The sequence below is a fragment of the Eschrichtius robustus genome, chromosome 6, assembly GCF_028021215.1.
Source record: "Eschrichtius robustus isolate mEscRob2 chromosome 6, mEscRob2.pri, whole genome shotgun sequence".
Lineage (NCBI taxonomy): Eukaryota > Metazoa > Chordata > Mammalia > Artiodactyla > Eschrichtiidae > Eschrichtius > Eschrichtius robustus.
Genome location: NC_090829.1, coordinates 22563034 through 22582758, shown reverse-complemented (window position 1 = coordinate 22582758; position 19725 = coordinate 22563034). Strand labels below are relative to the sequence as shown.

The following is a 19725-nucleotide window of genomic DNA, read 5'->3' as shown; positions in this document are numbered from 1 at the left end:
AAAAGGCAAAACTAGAACAGAAGTAAGATCAGTGGTCACCAAGAGGCAGCTGAGGTGGGAATAACTGACTGCAAAGGGCATGGAGAAATTCCTGGGATAACAGAAATGTCCTATGTTTTGATTATAGTATAGGCATACATCATTTTATTGTGCCTCACAAGTAATGCGTTTTTTAATAAATTGAAGGTCTGTGGCAATGCTGTGTTGTTAGATGATGGTTAGCATTTTTTAGCAACCAAGTATCAATACATTTGGGTTTTTTTTGTTTTTTTGTTTTTGGCAGCGCCTCGCGGCTTGCGGGATCTTAGTTCCCCAACCAGGGATCAAACCCATGCCCCCTGCAGTGGAAGCACAGAGTTCTAACCACTGGACAGCCAGGGAATTCCCAGCAATCAAGTACATTTGATCCTTGAATAACTTGGGGGTTAGGGGTGCCGATCCTCTGCACAGTCAAAAATCCACGTATAACTATATAGTCAGCGCTCCTGTATCCGTGGTTCCACATTTGTGGATTCAACCAACCATGGGTTGTGTAGTCCTACAGTGTGCATTTACTGAAAAAAATCTGCCTATAAGTGAACCTGTGCAGTTCAAACCTGTGTTGTTCAAGGGTCATCTGTATTTTTATATAAATTTATTTATTTACTTATTTATTTTATTTTTGGCTGCATCGCATCTTTGTTGCTGCGCGTGGGCTTTCTCTAGTTGCGGCGAGCGGGGGCTACTCTTCGTTGTGGTGTGCGGGCTTCTCATTGTGGTGGCTTCTCTTATTGCAGTGGCTTCTCTTATTGTGGAGCACGGGCTCTAGGCACGTGGGCTTCAGAAGTTGTGGTGCTCGGGCTCAGTAGTTGTGGCTCGCGGGCTCTAAAGCGCAGGCTCAGTAGTTGTGGTGCATGGGCTTAGTTGCTTCGCGGCACATGGGATCTTCCCGGACCAGGAATCGAAACTGTCTCCCCTGCATTGGCAGGCGGATTCTTAACCACTGCACCACCAGGGAAGTCCCCGGGTCATCTGTATTTTTAAATTAAGGTATATACGTTTTTTTTAGACATAATGCTATTGAACACTTAAGAGACTACAGTATAGTATAAGCAAAGCTTTATATGTACTGGGAAACCAAAAAATTAGTATTTCTCAAAAATTCCACTTATGACTTTAAATAGGAAATTAAAAAATTTAATCCCCCAAAAGAAAAGATCAAAACCATGATTATATTTTCAGAAATCAAGCATCAATTAGACAAACACTAGGGCCATAAAAGATTTGAAACAAAATTAAGTAAGCCAAGGGAGACTTCTACACTCAATGAATAAGAAACTGATATTTTTAAACAGCTATGAAATAGGCTTAAAAACCTAATTATACATAAGGCCCAAGGAGAATCTTAAAAACAGAAGCCATAGTTTATTTATGTTAATTGTTCAGGCTAAGTAGTAAGAGATAAGAATCATCACAGTATACATTTCAATATATACTGCAGAACTCAAGAGAGCCTACATGGTAGACCACACTGTATTCACACTATAGTAGTGATTTATTTATAGTAACTCATATTTGTTTTTAATTCAAATTTGCCTAGCTTTTTTTTTTTTTTAAATTATTTAATTAATTATTTATTTATTTTATTTTTGGCTGTGTTGGGTCTTCGTTTCTGTGCGAGGGTTTTCTCTAGTTGCGGCCAGCGGGGGCCACTCTTCATCGCGGTGCGCGGGCCTCTCACTATCGCGGCCTCTCTTGCTGCGGAGCACAGGCTCCAGACGCGCAGGCTCAGTAGTTGTGGCTCACGGGCCTAGTTGCTCCGCGGCATGTGGGATCTTCCCAGACCAGGGCTCGAACTCGTGTCCCCTGCATTGGCAGGCAGATTCTCAACCACTGCGCCACCAGGGAAGCCCTTGCCTAGCTTTTTGAAAGCTGTTTAATATATTTACTGTGTAAGTTTGTTGAACATAAAACCCAATAAGACCCCAAATTTGTAATAAACATGCAAAATTTATATTCTGTAAAACCTAAAGAATATGTCCTTGGTTTTCACAGTGAACATGAATTACTTCCATAATTAAAATAAATAAAAACAAGCAAAAAGCAAAGTTAGCACATTCACAGGAATGACTACCTATATCATACTCAGTCATTCCTGGTTCCGAGAGAATAAACACATTACACAAAGAAAACAACCAACCAACCTACCAGGGAAGAACAGTATCTATGCCTCACAGGCTTGTTGTAAGGATAATATACGATACATGATATAACCCATGATGTGACACATAGAAAGTACTCAATAAGCATTAGCTACTGAAGTTGTCAGCATCTATTACTGATTATAGCAACCACATTTTTTAACAGAACTATTACAAATACTTTATGGCAGACCACAGACGTATATACTATGATTCCTAAAAAAAACACTTCAATAAATAAAATACATGACGATCTAAACTGTACAGAGCTGCGGGGGGAGGGCGATGTAAATGGGTGTACACACAAGCACTTACACTGTCCTGAAGCAGTTTTACATTATAAAATGCAATAGGTATGTAGTACAGGAGTGACACTCCAGTGTTTCTCATGCTGCTTTTATCTTAGTCATTTTAAAGTAATTATTTTGTACACTGAAATCATCATAATTGATGTAGAGAACAAAACTACTGCTGTCAATAAACATTTAAAAATCTCTATGTACGAAAGCAGGATTAACTACATTTATCTCTTCACCATGTCAAAAATCTCACTGTCTAAAGGAAAATGCCACAAGGACAAAGAGAGGAGAAATTAACACGATTTCAAGCAATGAAGCAAATGGGAAGGATTAACTGCCTTGGCAAAGAGGAAGAAAGGCTTGAAGAAGGAAACACCAAAGAGAAGCAAACAGTTTTGCCCTGCTGAACCCCTTACAACAGGCCTAATGACTAAGGGCACCAAGTACTCAAGATGGAGATAAGTCTAAGAATATAAAACAGAAGGACTGGCTGACAGGTAATGTAGCAAAGCTAGGATACCCAGGTGGTATTCTCTTCCTCCCCGCCATGGGTAAAACTGTATTCCAAGGCAGAAGCCTAATTTTCTGAAGAACATGAACTCAAACTGTGAGGTCAGGTTTAACGGGTACAATGGATGCAAAAAACCCACATCAAGTTACAACACTGCAATCTTTCATAATACTGGAGACAAAGATCTCGTGAATTTCTAGAAAGAACAAAAGGTCGCATACACAGGAAAAGTCATAATAGCATCACATTACTCAACAACTGCAGAAGATTACTTATTCTAGAATTCTATGCCAAACCTAACTATTAAGCAGATAAAATAAGACGTTCCCGCTGGTAAGGAGACACGGGGGAAGGGAGCCGGGAAACGTTGGTTTTTATTGTCTTTCAGCAGCTTTTTTTTAAAACTATACGTATACATTTATTTTTAAATAAATGTTTAATCATAATTCTAGCAGTAAGTATCCTTTAAAAACAGCATGGGTTTTTAACTGGAGAATGTGGTTGATGTTTCTGGGACCCAATGGACTCCATGAAAAAATGATGTATTTGTGCCAGTGTCTTTGACTCAGAACTCCAAAATAAATCCAGAATCTTGACCACCTCTCACCATTTCCACCCTGGTCTAAGCCACGATATTTTGTCGAGGTTACTGGAGTAACCTCCTAATTAGTGTCTCTCTTTTTCTACCCTTACCCCACTCCCTCCGATGTATCTTCAACACATAAGAGTGACTGTACTAAAATCCTGTCAGATCAAGTCACTCCTCTGCTCAAAACTTTCCAAAGACTTCCTATGTCATTCAGAATAAAAGCCAAAGTCCTCACACTGGCCTACAAGATCTAACACAATCTGATCTTCCCTGATTCCTCCTGATCTCATCTACTATACACCTTCTCACTCACTCTGTTCCAACCATACTGGCCTCTGCTCTAATTCTAATTATTAGAGTTTAACACACCAAGCATGCTCCTGTGGTATTGGAGGCTAACAATCATCAGTTCGAAGGGAGATCAAAGGATAAAGAGGCTTTCTGATATCCGACTATGCTCAAGTCTCACTGGTTCTACATTCTAAACTTCCTCTTATATTTCCCCTCACCATCCTCACTGCAAGTGCCTTAAAGCAGGGCCTCATTTTATTTCTAGCCTTCTAGCTGGTCCTGAGTCCCTTCTGATCCAGTGATGTGGCCAATGTGTCAAGATCAATTGCAAGGTGTCACCAATGTAATTTGCTACTAACGAAAGTACTACTTTGGATGCTTTACTGTTAAAAGAAAAAGTTACAACTCAAAGTCTCTCACTCATTTGCTTTAAATGCTTTGATTAGCAAAGAATTCCAAGGAGAGAACAGCCAAGTTTGATAGCAGAAGAGCATATAAATGTGTTATTCTGTAACATCAAAAATCTAGAAAGGGAACTTCTCTGGTGGTGCAGTGGTTAAGAATCCGCCTGCCAATGCAGGGGACATGGGTTCGAGCCCTGGTCCCGGAAGATCCCACATGCTGTGGAGCAACTAAGCCGTGCGCCACAACTACTAAGCCGTGCGCCACAACTACTGAGCCCGCGCTCTAGAGCCCGTGAGCCACAACTACTGAACCCACGTGCCACAACTACTGAAGCCCATGCGCCTAGAGCCCGTGCTCCACAACAAAAGAAGCCATCGCAATGAGAAGCCCGTGCACTGCAACTAAGAGTAGCCCCCGCTCGCCACAACTAGAGAAAGCCCGTGCGCAGCAATGAAGACCCAGTGCAGCCAAAAATAAATAAATAAATAATTTAAAAAAAAATCTAGAAAGGGGGTTTCTAAGGTTATGAATCAAATAAAACTGTTACACGCCCCTATACCCTTGGTATATCCACGTTAGAAAACCTCAACTATGTATTCTTCGTAAAACTATTTGGATCAATGCTAATTTTAAAGTTTCAAAGGCAAATGTCATACCTTTTAAAGATATAAGGACAAGGTTGCTTGGTGAGAGGTTATCATATAACTATGCATTGATTTTAGAGAATATTTAAGAATTGTTTAACATGGTTATCACGAAACACCTTTACAAGACATTTAAAACTATTCTATTTTCATGATGTTTGAGAAATTATACAATAAGTAAATCAAGTCACCCCAGGAATTTACTGGAATGTAGACACATTTTTAGCCTATGGTAATTTGGGAGTGTAAATGTCTCAGAACTTTCAAGTGTTGCTTCTACTTGTTTACTGTATATAATGAAGATAAAATTTTTTGACATGCCAGGGGTTCTAACTACTCAAGGGCTATGGATTCCTTGAGTAAAACAACGGCTAAAAGCTGCTTAGAATGGAAATTTTTTTTTTTTTTTTGAAGCTAGGCACAATGTAACCAAGAAACTGGTTAAAAAAACAAAACAAAAAAATTTGGGAAAATAGATCTTTAAGAAAGAGAAAGGACTCTGAGGGCCCTAAAATACTCTCCCTCACCCAAGTTACAGCAACACAAAAATCAGAAATGTGGGAGGTTGGGGGAAGATAGGGAAGGGGAAAAAGAAATTGTTCACTAAGTAAATATGAGTAACAAGCAGATCAGTTCAGCCATGATGCCAAGAGTCATAAATCCCTAGGTCAGTGCAGATGCAAAACCTGATCAGCAGGATAGCCCCAAGGGCCTGAACCACTAGATTCAGTTCCCCTGGCTTTAGAGAACTTTACTAGCCACACCTATGGAGGAATTTAAAGTGCCCCAGGTTTCTGCTAAGGAAAGGATGGGTCAAGGAAAAGAAACGGGATTCCAAGACTGTGGCTGTTACACATATATCTTTGATTCTGACCTTTTGAGCATGTATGGATCAGGACACTTGTTTTGAATAGGCAAGATTAATTTATAAATGGACAAAATCTATTCTGATTGGGTCCACAATATTTGTGTGTATGTGTGTGTACGTATATACACACACGTATATGTATATGTAGGTACTTTAGAAATATATTTCTGTTAACATTAAACAAAACTATTTTGTCAGACAACTGCAGTGTCTAGCTTTGTAAAGCAAACTGAATAGGTTAAAATATTTTGTCATTTTTCTGCTGCAGGTAACACTCCCCTGTAATTTCCTAATTAGGGCATTAGTCAAATTAAGAAATACCACTAAGAAAGAGATTCATTAAAATGTTAACTATAGGGACTTCCCTGGTGGTCCAGTGGTTAAGAATCCGCCTTCCAATGCAGGGGACAAGGGTTCAATCCCTGGTCAGGGAACTAAGATCCCACATGCCACGGGGCAACTAAGCCCCGTGCTGCAACTACTGAGCCCACATGCTCTGGAGACCGGGCGCCACAATTAGAGAGAAGCCCATGTGCAGCAACGAAGAGCCCTCCTGCTGCAACTAAGACCCGACACAGCCAAAATTAGATAAATAAATACTTTAAAAAATTTAAAAAAAAAAATGTTAGCTATAGAGTTTTGCAATCTCAAAACATGTAGCCTGTCTCTGAAATTCCATAAAAATCATTTAGGAAGTCTTACTAAAGATTGTTTCTCTGATAGTATATTTGTAGAGGTTATTTCTTCTGAAGCTTTAATGTTCGGGCAAGAAACAAGTTCTTGAAGAATGAAGGACATATTCTACATACTCGACAGACTAACTTATGAAAAGTCGGATATAAGAGTGGTTGAAAATAATAGTATTTGGCTGGGGAGGTACATGTAGTGTTTCTTATGCAGGAAAAAAATTAACAAGCTAGGCTTATTCGAAATGCTAAAGCAAAATCAAAACACTGATAAACTGAAAAAAAAAGAAAATGTTAACCAACAACTTTCATAAACATGGAAACACAGAGGAAAGCCATTATCATACAACGCAAGATGTAGATGTATAGTCAGGACTAAAATTCATTATAGAAGCAAAATATGCTGAGGGTATGTGGTAGTTTTAGTAAAAGTAACCCCCCTCCGACCCAAATTACTGCGTTGTTTCTTTGATCCCCCTTTGCAACAAATCTCAAAATCCTATTTACTGTCTCTAATTTCTCTCCCATTCCCATCAGATTTCCCTCCCCCTGCTCTGCCTTGGAAACTGCTGATCAAGGTAACCAAAGGTCTCCACAACTGTTAAATTCAATAATTAATAGACCTCTCAGACCTCATCTTAATGGACAATAACATATGTCCTTCCTAAATACTGTATATTTGTTTCTTCATTTGACTTTCAGAACACATTTTCTTGGTCACTTTTTAAGTCTACTTTGCTGGTTCCTGCTCTTCTGATCTCTTTTGCTGAAATTTCCTCTCTTCTGCTCTATATTCACTCCCTTAGTGACCTCGTCTAGGCTCATGTCATCATCTATGTTCCACTAACTATTAAATGTGTTCTCTCTAGTCCAGAGCTCCTTCCTGGAGTTACCTAATATATCCATCCACCTAAACAACTGGCTTTTTGACTTCTCTACTTCTCAAATTTTCGTCTTAAATGGAACTACATACTGATCTTCCCCCACCCCAACCTTATTCCATCCACAACCTTCCCATCTCAGTTAACAGCAATTCCCTCCCTCTAGGTGCCTAAATTAAAAACCTTGGAGTTACTCTTGACTTTTCTTCACACACCACATACAGTACATTACAGCCTTCTCTGAAGAACCGTTACCTCTCATTTTGATTACTCCAGTAGCCAAATCATTTCCCTACTTCTGGCCCTGCCCTACGTACAGTCTATTCTAAGCATGGTGCGACCAGAATTTGGCTTTAAAACTCCTGCAATGACTCTTCCCATTTCAGAAAAAAAGCCAAAGATCTTCAATGGCCTAACAATGGCCTACTAGTCTGGCTATACTTGCCTCATTTCAGTGCTCCTACCCTACTCAGGGTCTTTTCACTGCCTGTTCCCTCTGAATAGTTAACTCTCTCCTCTCCAGGTCTTTGTTCAAAAGTCACCTTCTCAAAGAGACTCCACTATCCTCCTACTTGAAACTACAGTGCACCCCCATTATTCCCCTTTATCGTACTCCACCTTTTCCCCAACCATGGCACTGAAACCTTTTAATTAATGATATAATTTACTTAGTGTAACAATTCAACACCTCCTTTCAGATAACTGTGGATATTTTTCAATATTACATTAAAACTGGGCATGTGGTAGCCTCTTGAAATTAGCTGCAATATGGAATCTGAACTATACCAATAAACTTTTCATATTGTTACATTAAAATCCATTGCTTTATTTTACATTCTGAATCTTTATCTATGCACTACTCTATAACATCATGCATTGGTTATTTGAAAAATATTGGTTCACTGGATTATACAGGTCTTCCAAGTGTAGATATGTTTTGTGATACAGTATTTTAAAAATTACATTTTCTATCTATTCAAGATTTCAAGGGACTTCCCTGGTGGCGCAGTGGTTAAGAATCCGCCTGCCAATGCAGGGGACATGGGTTCGAGCCCTGGTCCCGGAAGATCCCACATGCTGCGGAGCAACTAAGCCGTGCGGCACAACTACTGAGCCTGCGCTCTAGAGCCCGTGAGCCACAACTACTGAAGCCCATGTGCCTAGAGCCCATGCTCAGCAACGGCAGAAGCCACAGCAATGAGAAGCCCGCGCACCAAAACGAAGAGTAGCCCTCGCTCACTGAAATTAGAGAAAGCCCGCGCCCAGCAACGAAGACCCAACGCAGCCATAAATAAATAAATGATTAAAAAAAAAAAAGACTTCAAAAATTCTAATTTTTGCTTGAAAACTCAAATTTTATCATATGGCAACAAATGTTATCATTTGTTGTGGTTTTCCTTGAACCAACAGGCCCACTTCCTTCATTTTTTGAGAAAATGTCTGCCAAATATTCAAGCCTGAATTGTCATAGTCTATCAATTGTTCTTTCAAGAGTGGTTCTCATGAAAAAAGACGCTAGTTCAGCTTGAGGCAGAAACAATTGTAGAAATGCTTTACTCGTGTTTCCCATTTGCCAAACAGAATATGAAATGAAGATGTATACTCAAGAGTCAAGATTTTTTTTTTTTTGGGCCGTGCCACGTGGCATGTGGGGTCTTAGTTCCTTGACCAGGGATTGAACTCACGCTCCCTGCAGTGGAAGCGTGGAGTCTTAACCACGGGACCACCAGGGAAATCCCAAGAGTCAAGATTTAAAACATTAATTTTTACTGCTTCAAGACATTCTTAAGAGACCCTGTGTTTTTAAATTGCAAGTGCTAGTGACTACTAGCACAGTCTGGTGATGCTGCCTTGACGTATGCTAAGGTAACAGCGCTTCACCAGTCATTGCTTTGGCACCATCAGTCCAATGTCAACAAAGTGAAAAGGCAAATAATGTGTTAGTATTTTTATGAGAAGAGCTTTAACGTCTCAGACCACCAAAAAGGTCTTGGAAACTCCCAGGGGTCCCTGACCCACAATGCTATATACTACACTAATCCTCTTACAGGAAAATAAGTTTGAGAATACATCAGGATAAGCAAATTACCTTAGTCTTGCAATCTATTAGTAAGAATTAAAATGTATTTTTAAAAAGAAAAAAAAGAAGAAAAAGGTTATAAAAATTATGGAAATAAGGCTAATAAAAAAATGTAGCCAAAGTGTAAATAAACCACATTATACTTTTAAGTAGTCTACTTCTGCACTGATTTTACAAGGAAACAGGTGAAGTAATTTAACAAATATTATGACAAAATTTCTACAGAATCGACGTTATCTGACACCCAAATGGAGTTTCTTACTGAATGAAAAATAAATGGTTTGATAAATGGATTGATTAATTCCAGGATATAAAAATAAACCATTTCTTAGATAATCTGAAATTACTAACTATATGTATTAAGCTCTCACTGTCACAGGAGCTACAAAGGAAGGAAATTCATCCACTTAAATGTTGAAGGTTTATTCCTCCCATTTGAGGCAATCTCTCTCTCAAATGGAAAAAAACCCAAACTGCCTCTTGGTGGACATATGCAGCTGACACACAACTAAACAATGTAGATCTATCAAAGAATTTAAAAACACACTGCTTATGTCTTCATACACAAACATATAGTGTTATTAAAAGCATAGCTAAAATTAAATCATATTTACACCCTTTTCGGGCAGTTGTGAGTAGCCTCCGTAACTCAATCAACCTAACCGATGACCTTACAAACTCTGAATATTAACCCTGACAAAAACATAATGGGACCAAAGGGTGTGTTAAAGAAAGCACGAGTTATGCATGTGAGTCGGTCACCCAGACCCAAGGTCCAGTGCTAGTCTGTTTCAAGTTTTCCTGATTTAATAATACATCTATAAGGCTACTAGAAATCTGAGATCCTGATAAACACATATTTGAATAAATACAATTATAACCATCAGGAAAACAATCCAAAGGCTCCATCTTAAGACAATTTTTGTCTAAAGATTAAATGCCACTGTGAAAGGTTACTGGTTCTTGCACAACGGCTAATACAAAGATCTCTCTCCCTTTCTCTGTCTTGTTATTATTAAAGTAAAAAATAAGTTTCCTAACTCCTAATTTACATAATTCTATCATGATAAAAAAATGAAATCTAGTTTTCTAAGAACATCCAAAAATTAATTGCCTAAATATGCAACTTTGAGATATACTAGACATCTTCAATTAAGAACAATGTTACCCACAACTCAGTTTGCATTTCCATAATGCTTAGCATACAGACTTCCAGAATATTCTATAGAAATTTCATACAGAAATAGAAATTTCATACAGAAATCTATTCTAAATGATTTTATTTAATATAGAGCTGGGAGGTTCTTCAGAGATTAACTCTCATTTTACATGTATGAAAAGCTGTTTAATGTTGGGTAAGTAAATTTTTTATACCTTGGTATTTTCCCATATTTTGTTTTTAATTATTTATTTATTTATTTTTGGCTGTGTTGGGTCTTCGTTTCTGTGCGAGGGCTTTCTCTAGTTGCGGCAAGCGGGGGCCACTCTTCATTGCGGTGCGCGGGCCTCTCACTCTCGCGGCCTCTCTTGTTGCGGAGAACAAGCTCCAGACGCACAGGCTCAGTAATTGTGGTGCACGGGCCTAGTTGCTCCGCGGCATGTGGGATCTTCCCGGACCAGGGCTCAAACCCGTGTCCCCTGCATTGGCAGGCAGACTCTCAACCACTGCGCCACCACGGAAGCCCGGTACTTTCCCATATTTTGGAGGGGCTAAACCAGATGATCTTTACCATCCTTCCTAGTTCTACTGTTTCTCTAAAAAAGGTAAGCCAAGTTTTACTGAAATGACTTATGAGACCACATATAAACATAAAATCGAGATGGGATGCAAAAGAAGAAAATTTATAAGGCTGAGTACGTATCTTGTGTCAGGCCCTATAAACAAGTACTTCATTTAATACTCTAAAAAACCTGCATATGCTAGGTTCTTTTTTGGGGGGTAGAGGGGCTCCTAAATCTATCTGGGTTTAGATGCTGCAAAAATGCCCCATTTCTGTTTTTAAAGAAAACGCTAACCATAAGGGCCTTTACATGCATTAATAACAACAACGTGGCTGATGATCTTAATCCAAACTGAGACGTTAGTGCAATCAAGCTAACATTTCAAATAAATGTGCCCTATTTTTAACAAAACTTGACACCTGAATCTTGAATGCAGAGCAGTAAAAATGTTAGGACCTAGAATAGGGCCTTAGAAATCATTTAGTACAACTTCCTCATTTTACAGATGAAGATGAATTAAAATCAAAGAGCGTGTCCACTTTTCGCTCAAAATAGTGGCCAAAAGTAGATGTGTGGTCTCCTAACATTCAAAAATTACCTTATGATCTAGTTACAGGAGGGAACCCAAATATTTGCACAAGACATCTTTACAAGAACATCTACATGGCTAATGGTTTTTAAAAAATGATTTAATTTGCCAAGATTATTCTTACGTATCAGAATTATAGAAAGCAAACCCTGCCTAAACCCTGTCTCACGAATTAAATGAACAGTATTAAATGAAAAGTATTTTAATGCCAGAACAGTGCCTGGCCCATAATCGGTGTACAATAAATGTTTCTTCAATGAACGTGCCAACTCAAGGAAAGTATTGTCATCACCGGCAATAGAGTCCACACGTTTAACTCCAATCAAGCCACTGTGAATAGAACCGCCGTGTATTACTTTAATATTATTAAAGTAGTCGATTTAAAAAAAAACTGTATGCTTTAAAGGGATGCGACTTTATATGGCCATAATGGCAGAGAAGAGCCTCAGCATAATTCACCGTAGCCATTTTTGATAAGACTATGATCCTACAGATAAGAAGTAACTCCTAAATTTAAAATTGCTACGACTCTCCAAATAATTTGGAAAGAACAACCTAAAAAGGAGACTAAACTGGCTGAACAAAAAGATCTGTAGCACTCAAGCTGGCAATCAGGGAACTGAGACTTTAAGTTTAGTCTTAATGTTGTACACATAGTAACTACTGCCAAAGCTTCTGACCTCTCCCCTACCCCTCACTTTCTCCTTTTAAGCAGACGAAAAGCAGCGGGTGTGCAAGACGCCTGGTTTTCAGGAATAGAATCCGACCCCAGAAGCACTGCCGCTTTGTAGCGCATCTCGCAACCTGGAGAAAGGAAATTTTCCAAGATCTAGAAACCTACAGCTAATACGGGCGACAGAACCCCAAAGCCTTCCCGTTGGCGCCGGAAGCCCCCAGACGACCCACGGGGGCCAAGGAGGGCCCGGAAATCAGCTGCCGGAGATCCGAGGCGGGGCGTGAGCGACGTGAGGCAGCCCCCCAGCCCGCGCGCCAGGGACGGAAGGAGGAGGAGGCCCGGCGCCCATTTTGTCCTCGGCCTCCGCACTTCCCGCTCCACCCCCCCACGCCGTCCCGACCGAGCAACCTACGTGAGGCCTGCAGTTACTGACCTTTCGCGGCCCCGCATCCCCGACGTCCGCTAGGCCGCGGCGCGTGGACTGGGCCTGCGTGGACGCCAGCCCCGCCGGCCACTCCCTAGGCCTCGCTCCGGTTCCGCGGGCCCAAAGCCTGACATCCTGCCGACTTCGCCCTCCCACCCCTCCCCGCCTCAGCCTCAGTCCCGTGGGCTCCCTCAGCTCCCCCGGCTCCAGTCCCCTCACCCCTCCCCGCCCGGGCCTCACTCTCCCGGTCCCCGGCGCTGAAGCCCCTTCTCCCTTCTCGCCCGCGTCTCAGGCCACGGCCCTCGGCCTCAGCCCAGCGCACTCAGCCCCAGTCTGCAAGCCCCTCCTGGGACGTACCCTCCGGCAAACAGATGCACCAGCGTGTCCCTCTGGCTCATTCTCTCTCCCGCATGTCCTCCGGGCGTTGAGGCGGGACGCGGATCCGGCCGCCGCGACGGCCGCAGCTTCCGCCCCGGACTGGAGCCGCACGGCGCCCCAGTGACGGCGACGGGAACTGACGGAGACGCGGCTGCAGAAGGCGACCGGCGGGGCCCTCCCCGCCGCGCTGCAGCCACGCCGCCTCCCACCCTGGCGAGGTTTTCACCACCCGCGCTGGAGGGCGACGCGGCGGCAGCGGGGGCGTGAATATTCTGACCCTCCCCCCCCCCCGCGATATAAACAGAAGCTACCATTGGTCCGCACTGCGTGACGTCAAGCAGCCGGCATGCCTCTTTCACGTGATCGCTAAGGGGTTTCTCAATGGAAGGGGCCGGGAGGCGGGGCTAGAGAGCGTGCCCGGAGGGTAGTGGGTCACCAGGTCCTCGCACCTAGTCCGCCCGCCCGGAGGGCTGCGCCGGGTGCCGCCTGGACCCGCGCAGACAAGCGGATTCGAACTTCACGCTCCCGGCCCCGACCACGTGAGAAACGACCTGGATGCCCGGTACGCAAGCGGAGTTGGGACGCGAGCCTGCCCAGTCTCTGATTTACTTTTTTTAGACTATTTTTTTTTAGAGCTGTTTGACGTTCACAACAAAATTGAAAGGGAGGTACAGAAATTTCCCATTGGCCCCTGCTTGATTCACGTTTTAATAATTGGATCTATAACCCAACATTTATGCTTCCTGGTGTCTACCTCAGAGTAGCACTCAGTGCATGGAAAGGCTTGTACAGACACTCGTACAGGATCACAAACGGTGTTTACAGACAATGCTTAGTGTAGTATTCTATTAGTGTAGAATAAATATTCTTTATTTTAGAAAGAATAAAGAAAACTGGCATTTACTCATTTTTCTAACCAGCTAGTTTTTTCTTGTATGTATATACAAGAAGGTCAAAGACTGAGGGAAAGAAAATGTTTTATCCCTCTACAACATGATTAAATATTTAAATTTTTTGTTAATTAGTGATTATTTCTAAGGTGCAGAAGTGCAGGAAATAATATAACACATAATCTGTATTCATCACCCACAATGAACAAGTGTTGATATTTCCCGCCTTTTTGTTTGGTAACTTCCATTTCACCTGCAAGGTCCTCACCACACTTTCCCACCCATGTGGGATTATCCAGGGCTCACCTTCCTTTCCTTCCAGGGCCATTTCCTTCACGAAGTCCTCCCTGATTGCCTTAGCTCTCTATGCTCATTACCTGTTCCTAAATTCCCACAGAATGTACAGACTGCATGTCACTGGCAAGTGTGCATCTACTCCACAGTAAATGCTCATCTGTAAAATGGGCATAAGAATACCTACCTCACAAGGCAGTTGTGGGGACTAAACACCTTAAAATTATGTAAAGCACCACAGCAGTGCTATGTAAGTGCTACCTATGATAATTAGTAATATTATTTTACTGCATTGTATTCTTAATAGCAAAACTGGCAGCAGCTAATATTGCTTGAGCACTTACTAATATGCCAGGCTCTGATCTACAGCATTCTCTTATTAAACTCTCACAACTGCCCTATGAGGCCATTGATATTATTCCCCCAATTTTTCATGAGGAGACTGAGATTTAGAATAATTGACTTGCCCAAGATTATCCAGTTCATCCAGAAAGAGATTGGATTTGAATCCAGCAGAATCTCTCTGATCCCAGAGCTTCAGTTAGTGAAGTAATAGCTGCACATTAGAGAGGGAAATTTTGAAAAAAACAAACAAATGAAACTCCAAAAAGTAGAAATAAAAATTGACACCCTGGCCATACTTCCCCCAAACCCTTGTATTAACTTTTGGTGGGGGGGTTAGTTCTATCTTTGTTTACCGCAGTTTTATTGAGGGATCTTTCACATGCCATAAAATTCACTTATGTATAGTGTACAGTTTAGTGGTTTTTAGTATATTCTGATGGTCGTAGAGCCATCACCACTACCTAATTCCAGAACACTTTCCTCACCCAAAAAGAAACCCCACACTTGTTATCAGTCATTCCCATTCTCCTCTCTCCCTATCCTCTGCCAACCACTAGTCTACTTTCTATGGATTTGCCTAATCTGGACTTTTCATATAAATAGAATTATATAATATGTGGTCTTTTGTGTCTGGTTTCTTTCACTAAGCATAATGTTTTCAAGGTTCATTCATGTTGCAGCACACATCAGTACTTCATTCCCTTTTATGACTGAATAATAGTCCGTCATATGACTATATCACATTTTGTTTATCCATTCTCAATTGATGGCCATTTGGATTGTTTCCACTTTTTGGCTGTCATAGATAATCTTGCCATGAATATTTGTGTGCAAGTTTTAGCATGCAGGTACGTTTTCACTTCTCTTGGGAATATACTTGGGAGTGTCATTGCTGGGTTATATGATAATTCAATGTTTAACCTTTGGAGTAACTGCCAGACTGTTTTCCAAAGTGCCTGCACCATTTTTAGATGTATTTCTTTTAAGACAATGGCTGTAGCTCCATGTTTTTGGCATAGTGAATGCTGTGGTAATTACATTCAATGAAGCTTCTGAAACTGGTAAGGAGGGAGCCCAGGTTCTTATGTGGAGTAAATTATTCCCGTAAGAGCAATAGCAATTCATAATGTGACCGTTTACTTTGGAACCTCATTCAGATGGCATCGTGGAAGGAGACTCTGCCCCCTGCACATTCCGTCTGGTAGCCCCTGGGGCCCCCCACTGGGGTGTGGTTGCTGAGGCCTTCATTCTTGTGCGGATTCCAGGGTTAGTTGGCTGTCATGTTTGTTGAGGTTCCACTGTACTGTGTCATCTGCCAGCTTTTTTATAATTTTCCTTCCTCATTCCTGTTGGCTAATGTCTTTAAGTGATTTCTTCAAGACCAGCACAAAGACGAGGTTTCTTGAGCCCTTGCCCCTTAAACAAGCAAGCTTCTAGGTGCTTTTCCAGAATGATATTAAGGCAGGGTGGGTGGGGCTAACTGACCTTGCTTTAGTGTCAGGCACACCTGTACCTCTTCCAGACCCCCATTCCTACCGAGGGGTCTTCTGGGAGCTGTAGTTTTTAACTGAAAATAGAAAGAGAAGCTGATGGGGAAACTGGGGGTGGCCACAACTGGTTGCTTGGCTCAAAACAAACAAATAAGCTCATTGTGAAGTAGAGGGGACTGCTACTCTATTTCCTGATTGGTACTAACCTCAAATTTTAATTGCTGCTGAACTGCAGGAAACAATCGTTCTAGACATGGCAGTTGAGGAGGAGGGAGCGATTGGAGGGGGGGTTGGTTTGGCATGCACGCCACACCTCAGGAACGTTATTGCATGTGGATTGGCTGCTTTTGGAAGACTATTGCCCAGAAGAAGTGTTTGGTTTTCACAAGCCAAAGATATACCAAAATATAGAGGGCTACTGTATTTGCAGAGCTAAATCCTCCAGTTCTCGATTCACTGACAGTAAACTCTATGAAAAGGACTTCCAGAGCTGCTTTCGGTTACATGAGACTTGATCAGGAGACATCTGTAATGCCTGTGTCCTGCTGTGAAAAGATGGAAGAAATTACCAGCAGGATCAAAAAAAAACAAAAAAAACAAAACCGGAATCACGTGGTAGATGCAAGGGCAGGACCCAGTCTAAAGACTACACTGAAACCAAAGAAAGTGAAAACTCCATCTGGAAACAGGATAAAAAGCAACCAGATCAGTAAACTGCCGAAGGAATTTAAACGTCGTAATTCTGATGCTCACAGTACCACCTCAAGTGCCTTTCCAGCTCAATCTCCTCGTTATAGTAACAGTCAGATGATGGCTCAGATACAGAGATGGCTTCTGGCTCTAACAGAATGCCAGTGTTTTCCATTTTGGATCTCACATACTGGATAAGACAGAAAATATGCTGTGGCATTATCTATAAAGGCTGTCTTGGGGAAGTCCTCATCTGACACACATCTATTCAAGTCTTGCTGCAGCAATAGGAAAGCAGCTGCTGAGAAGCTGGAGGAGCAGGGGCTAGAGCCTCTGCCCATCTCCACTCAGGAGTGGTGACTGAGGTTTATGTAGAAAGGAAACAAAAAAATTTAAATTTTGGAAAACAAAGCAACAAAATGACCCTCCTATTTTTAACTTGGATCCCTGCTGTTCTGCCAAAAGACGATTTCTAGAATAGTTGTGGTTTTTTTAATAGAGTTTTTTTTTAATTTATTTATTTTATTTATCTATTTTTGGCTGCGTTGGGTATTCGTTGCTGTGCGTGGGCTTTCTCTAGTTGTGGCGAGTGGGGTCTACTCTTCATTGCGGTGTGCAGGCTTCTCATTGCAGTGGCTTCTCTTCTTGCGGAGCACAGGCTTGCACGGACTTAGTTGCTCCAGGGCATGGGGAATCTTCCTGGACCAGGGCTCGAACCTGTGTCCCCTGCATTGGCAGGTGGATTCTTATTAACCACTGCGCCACCAGGGAAGCCCTTAGGATAGTTTTGAGTAGGTTATTTTTCCTTCAGTTCTACAAACTCTGAAGCCAGTGTCTAGCTTACTAAAAGGAAAAAAAAAGAAGTCTACATAATATCAGGTTGGCCAAAACGTTCGTTCGGTTTTTTTCTGTACGATGTAATGGAAAAACCCAAACGAACCTTTTGGCCAACCCAATATTTAAGATGCTGAGTATTTCATAGGAAAGCTGAATGTGACTGAAAAGTGCTTTTAAGTCTTGTTAAAAAATCCCCTTGGGCTTTCCTAGTATCCATTTATTAAAAAAAAATCCCCTTCTAATGAATTAAATTAGGGGAATTTCAGGTGACAGAAATGGGATTTGTTGTATGATAAATGTATGTAGTTTTAGTCTTTCTATATTCAGAAGCAGTGGTTAGAGCATTTTTTTAAGATGGCTGGCTATACTTGTTTTCCTTCGTTATAATAAATTTGTCATAACTCAGTAAACATGGACTTGCCCCTAGAGGTAGTTGTTAATAACTTTGAAATATTAAGGTCTTGCCAAGGTTCTGATGATTCAAACCTGTACTACCGAATATTAAGCAGGACAGACTAAGCTCTCTGGTGCAAGTATCTTGAAAGAGTAATTTCTAAATATACAGAGGTAACTTGACTATATATGTTGCATCCTGTGTCAACTCCCTCCATATTGATGTTTGATAAAGATTTTAATTTATACGAAACTTCTTTTTTTGTTTTTAAAGATTTATTTATTGATTGATTGATTGTTATGTTGGGTCTTCATTTCTGTGCTAGGGCTTTCTCTGGTTGCGGCAAGCGGGGGCCACTCTTCATCACGGTGCGCAGGCCTCTCACTATCGTGGCCTCTCTTGTTGCAGAGCACAGGCTCCAGACGCGCAGGCTCAGTAGTTGTGGCTCACGGGCCTAGTTGCTCCGTGGCATGTGGGATCTTCCCAGACCAGGGCTCAAACCCGTGTCCCCTGCATTAACAGGCAGATTCGCAATCGCTGCGCCACCAGGGAAGCCCTGTATGAAACTTCTAAAGCAGAAGCTCCTCTTGGGGAAATGTCAAGTCTTTAGGATAAACAGTCCTATATGAATAGTACCAAAGCATTACCACTTGGTAGACAACACACTCTATTAAAAATGTTAAATTATCTGAAAAATAAAATGTGCAAGTCTTCAGGATGGCACATGAAAAAACAAAGTTAATGCTTCTTGGGGCACATTTCTTAGAGGGCTTGCAAGTGTGTAAATAATTTGTTTGTGTTACATGACTGGTGACTTCCTTGAAAATACGCACAATTCACTTTTAGCTCTGGATTACTTCAGCTGACTTTTGTGAAGGTTTTATCTGTGTGGAATGGTTGTTTGACTTGTTTTAACCTATTAGGGCTTTGGGTTTTTGTGGGTTTTTTTCATTTTATATTAAAGTAAAATTCTACTAAAAAAAATTTTTTTTTAATTGCTATGGGCTGAAGAAAAGTTCTTAATAGCTACTCGTTGGGAAGTGGAGCACAGATGGACCACCGATGCCATTTTCCCCCCACTTAGCCTTTGTTGGTCTTGTAGGTACAGAAAATTCATATGGGTTCTAGATTGGCAACATTAGTTTTAAATATTTGGGTAGGATTTAAAAAAAAATCTTTGTGTCTTTTTAGCTTTTAGTGGGAGGTTTGGAGAGATTGTTTTATATTCTCAGCCAGATGCCATTAAATTTTTTCCCTTATTTTGCTTTTAATAAAAAGTAATAAATTCAAACAATACAGAAGTGCATGAGTTAGAAATTAAAATCCTCACTTCAACCTCCCTTCCTAAATCCTACTCCTCAGAGGACATCATTGGTAAGAGTTGGGTAAGCGTCCTCCTGGGTACTTGATGCCTTGATGGTAATCATCTCAAAGAGCTTCAGACATGTACAGTACTCACCATGTGCCAGGCCTTGTTGGAAGCACTTTTCATGTACTTTAACTGTAGAATCCAATGAAGGATATTTTATAGACGAGGAGACTGAGATACAGAGGGGTTAGAG

The 19725-nt window shown here is 41.3% G+C and overlaps 1 protein-coding gene and 1 pseudogene across 2 annotated transcripts in view; one reads left to right on the top strand and one right to left on the bottom strand.

Moving 5' to 3' along the window:
• SLC25A36 (solute carrier family 25 member 36) overlaps positions 1 to 13470 on the bottom strand; it is a 41845-nt gene extending 28375 nt beyond the window's left edge. For both annotated transcript variants that reach the window (XM_068546000.1, XM_068546001.1), the window contains exon 1: positions 13203 to 13470. In XM_068546000.1, the coding sequence (XP_068402101.1) occupies positions 13203 to 13243 (41 nt within the window). In that variant the 5' untranslated portion in view covers positions 13244 to 13470. The remainder of the gene's footprint in view (positions 1 to 13202) is intronic.
• LOC137765830 (SIN3-HDAC complex-associated factor-like) lies at positions 13256 to 17292 on the top strand (annotated as a pseudogene).
• The last annotated feature ends 2433 nt before the right edge of the window (positions 17293 to 19725 follow it).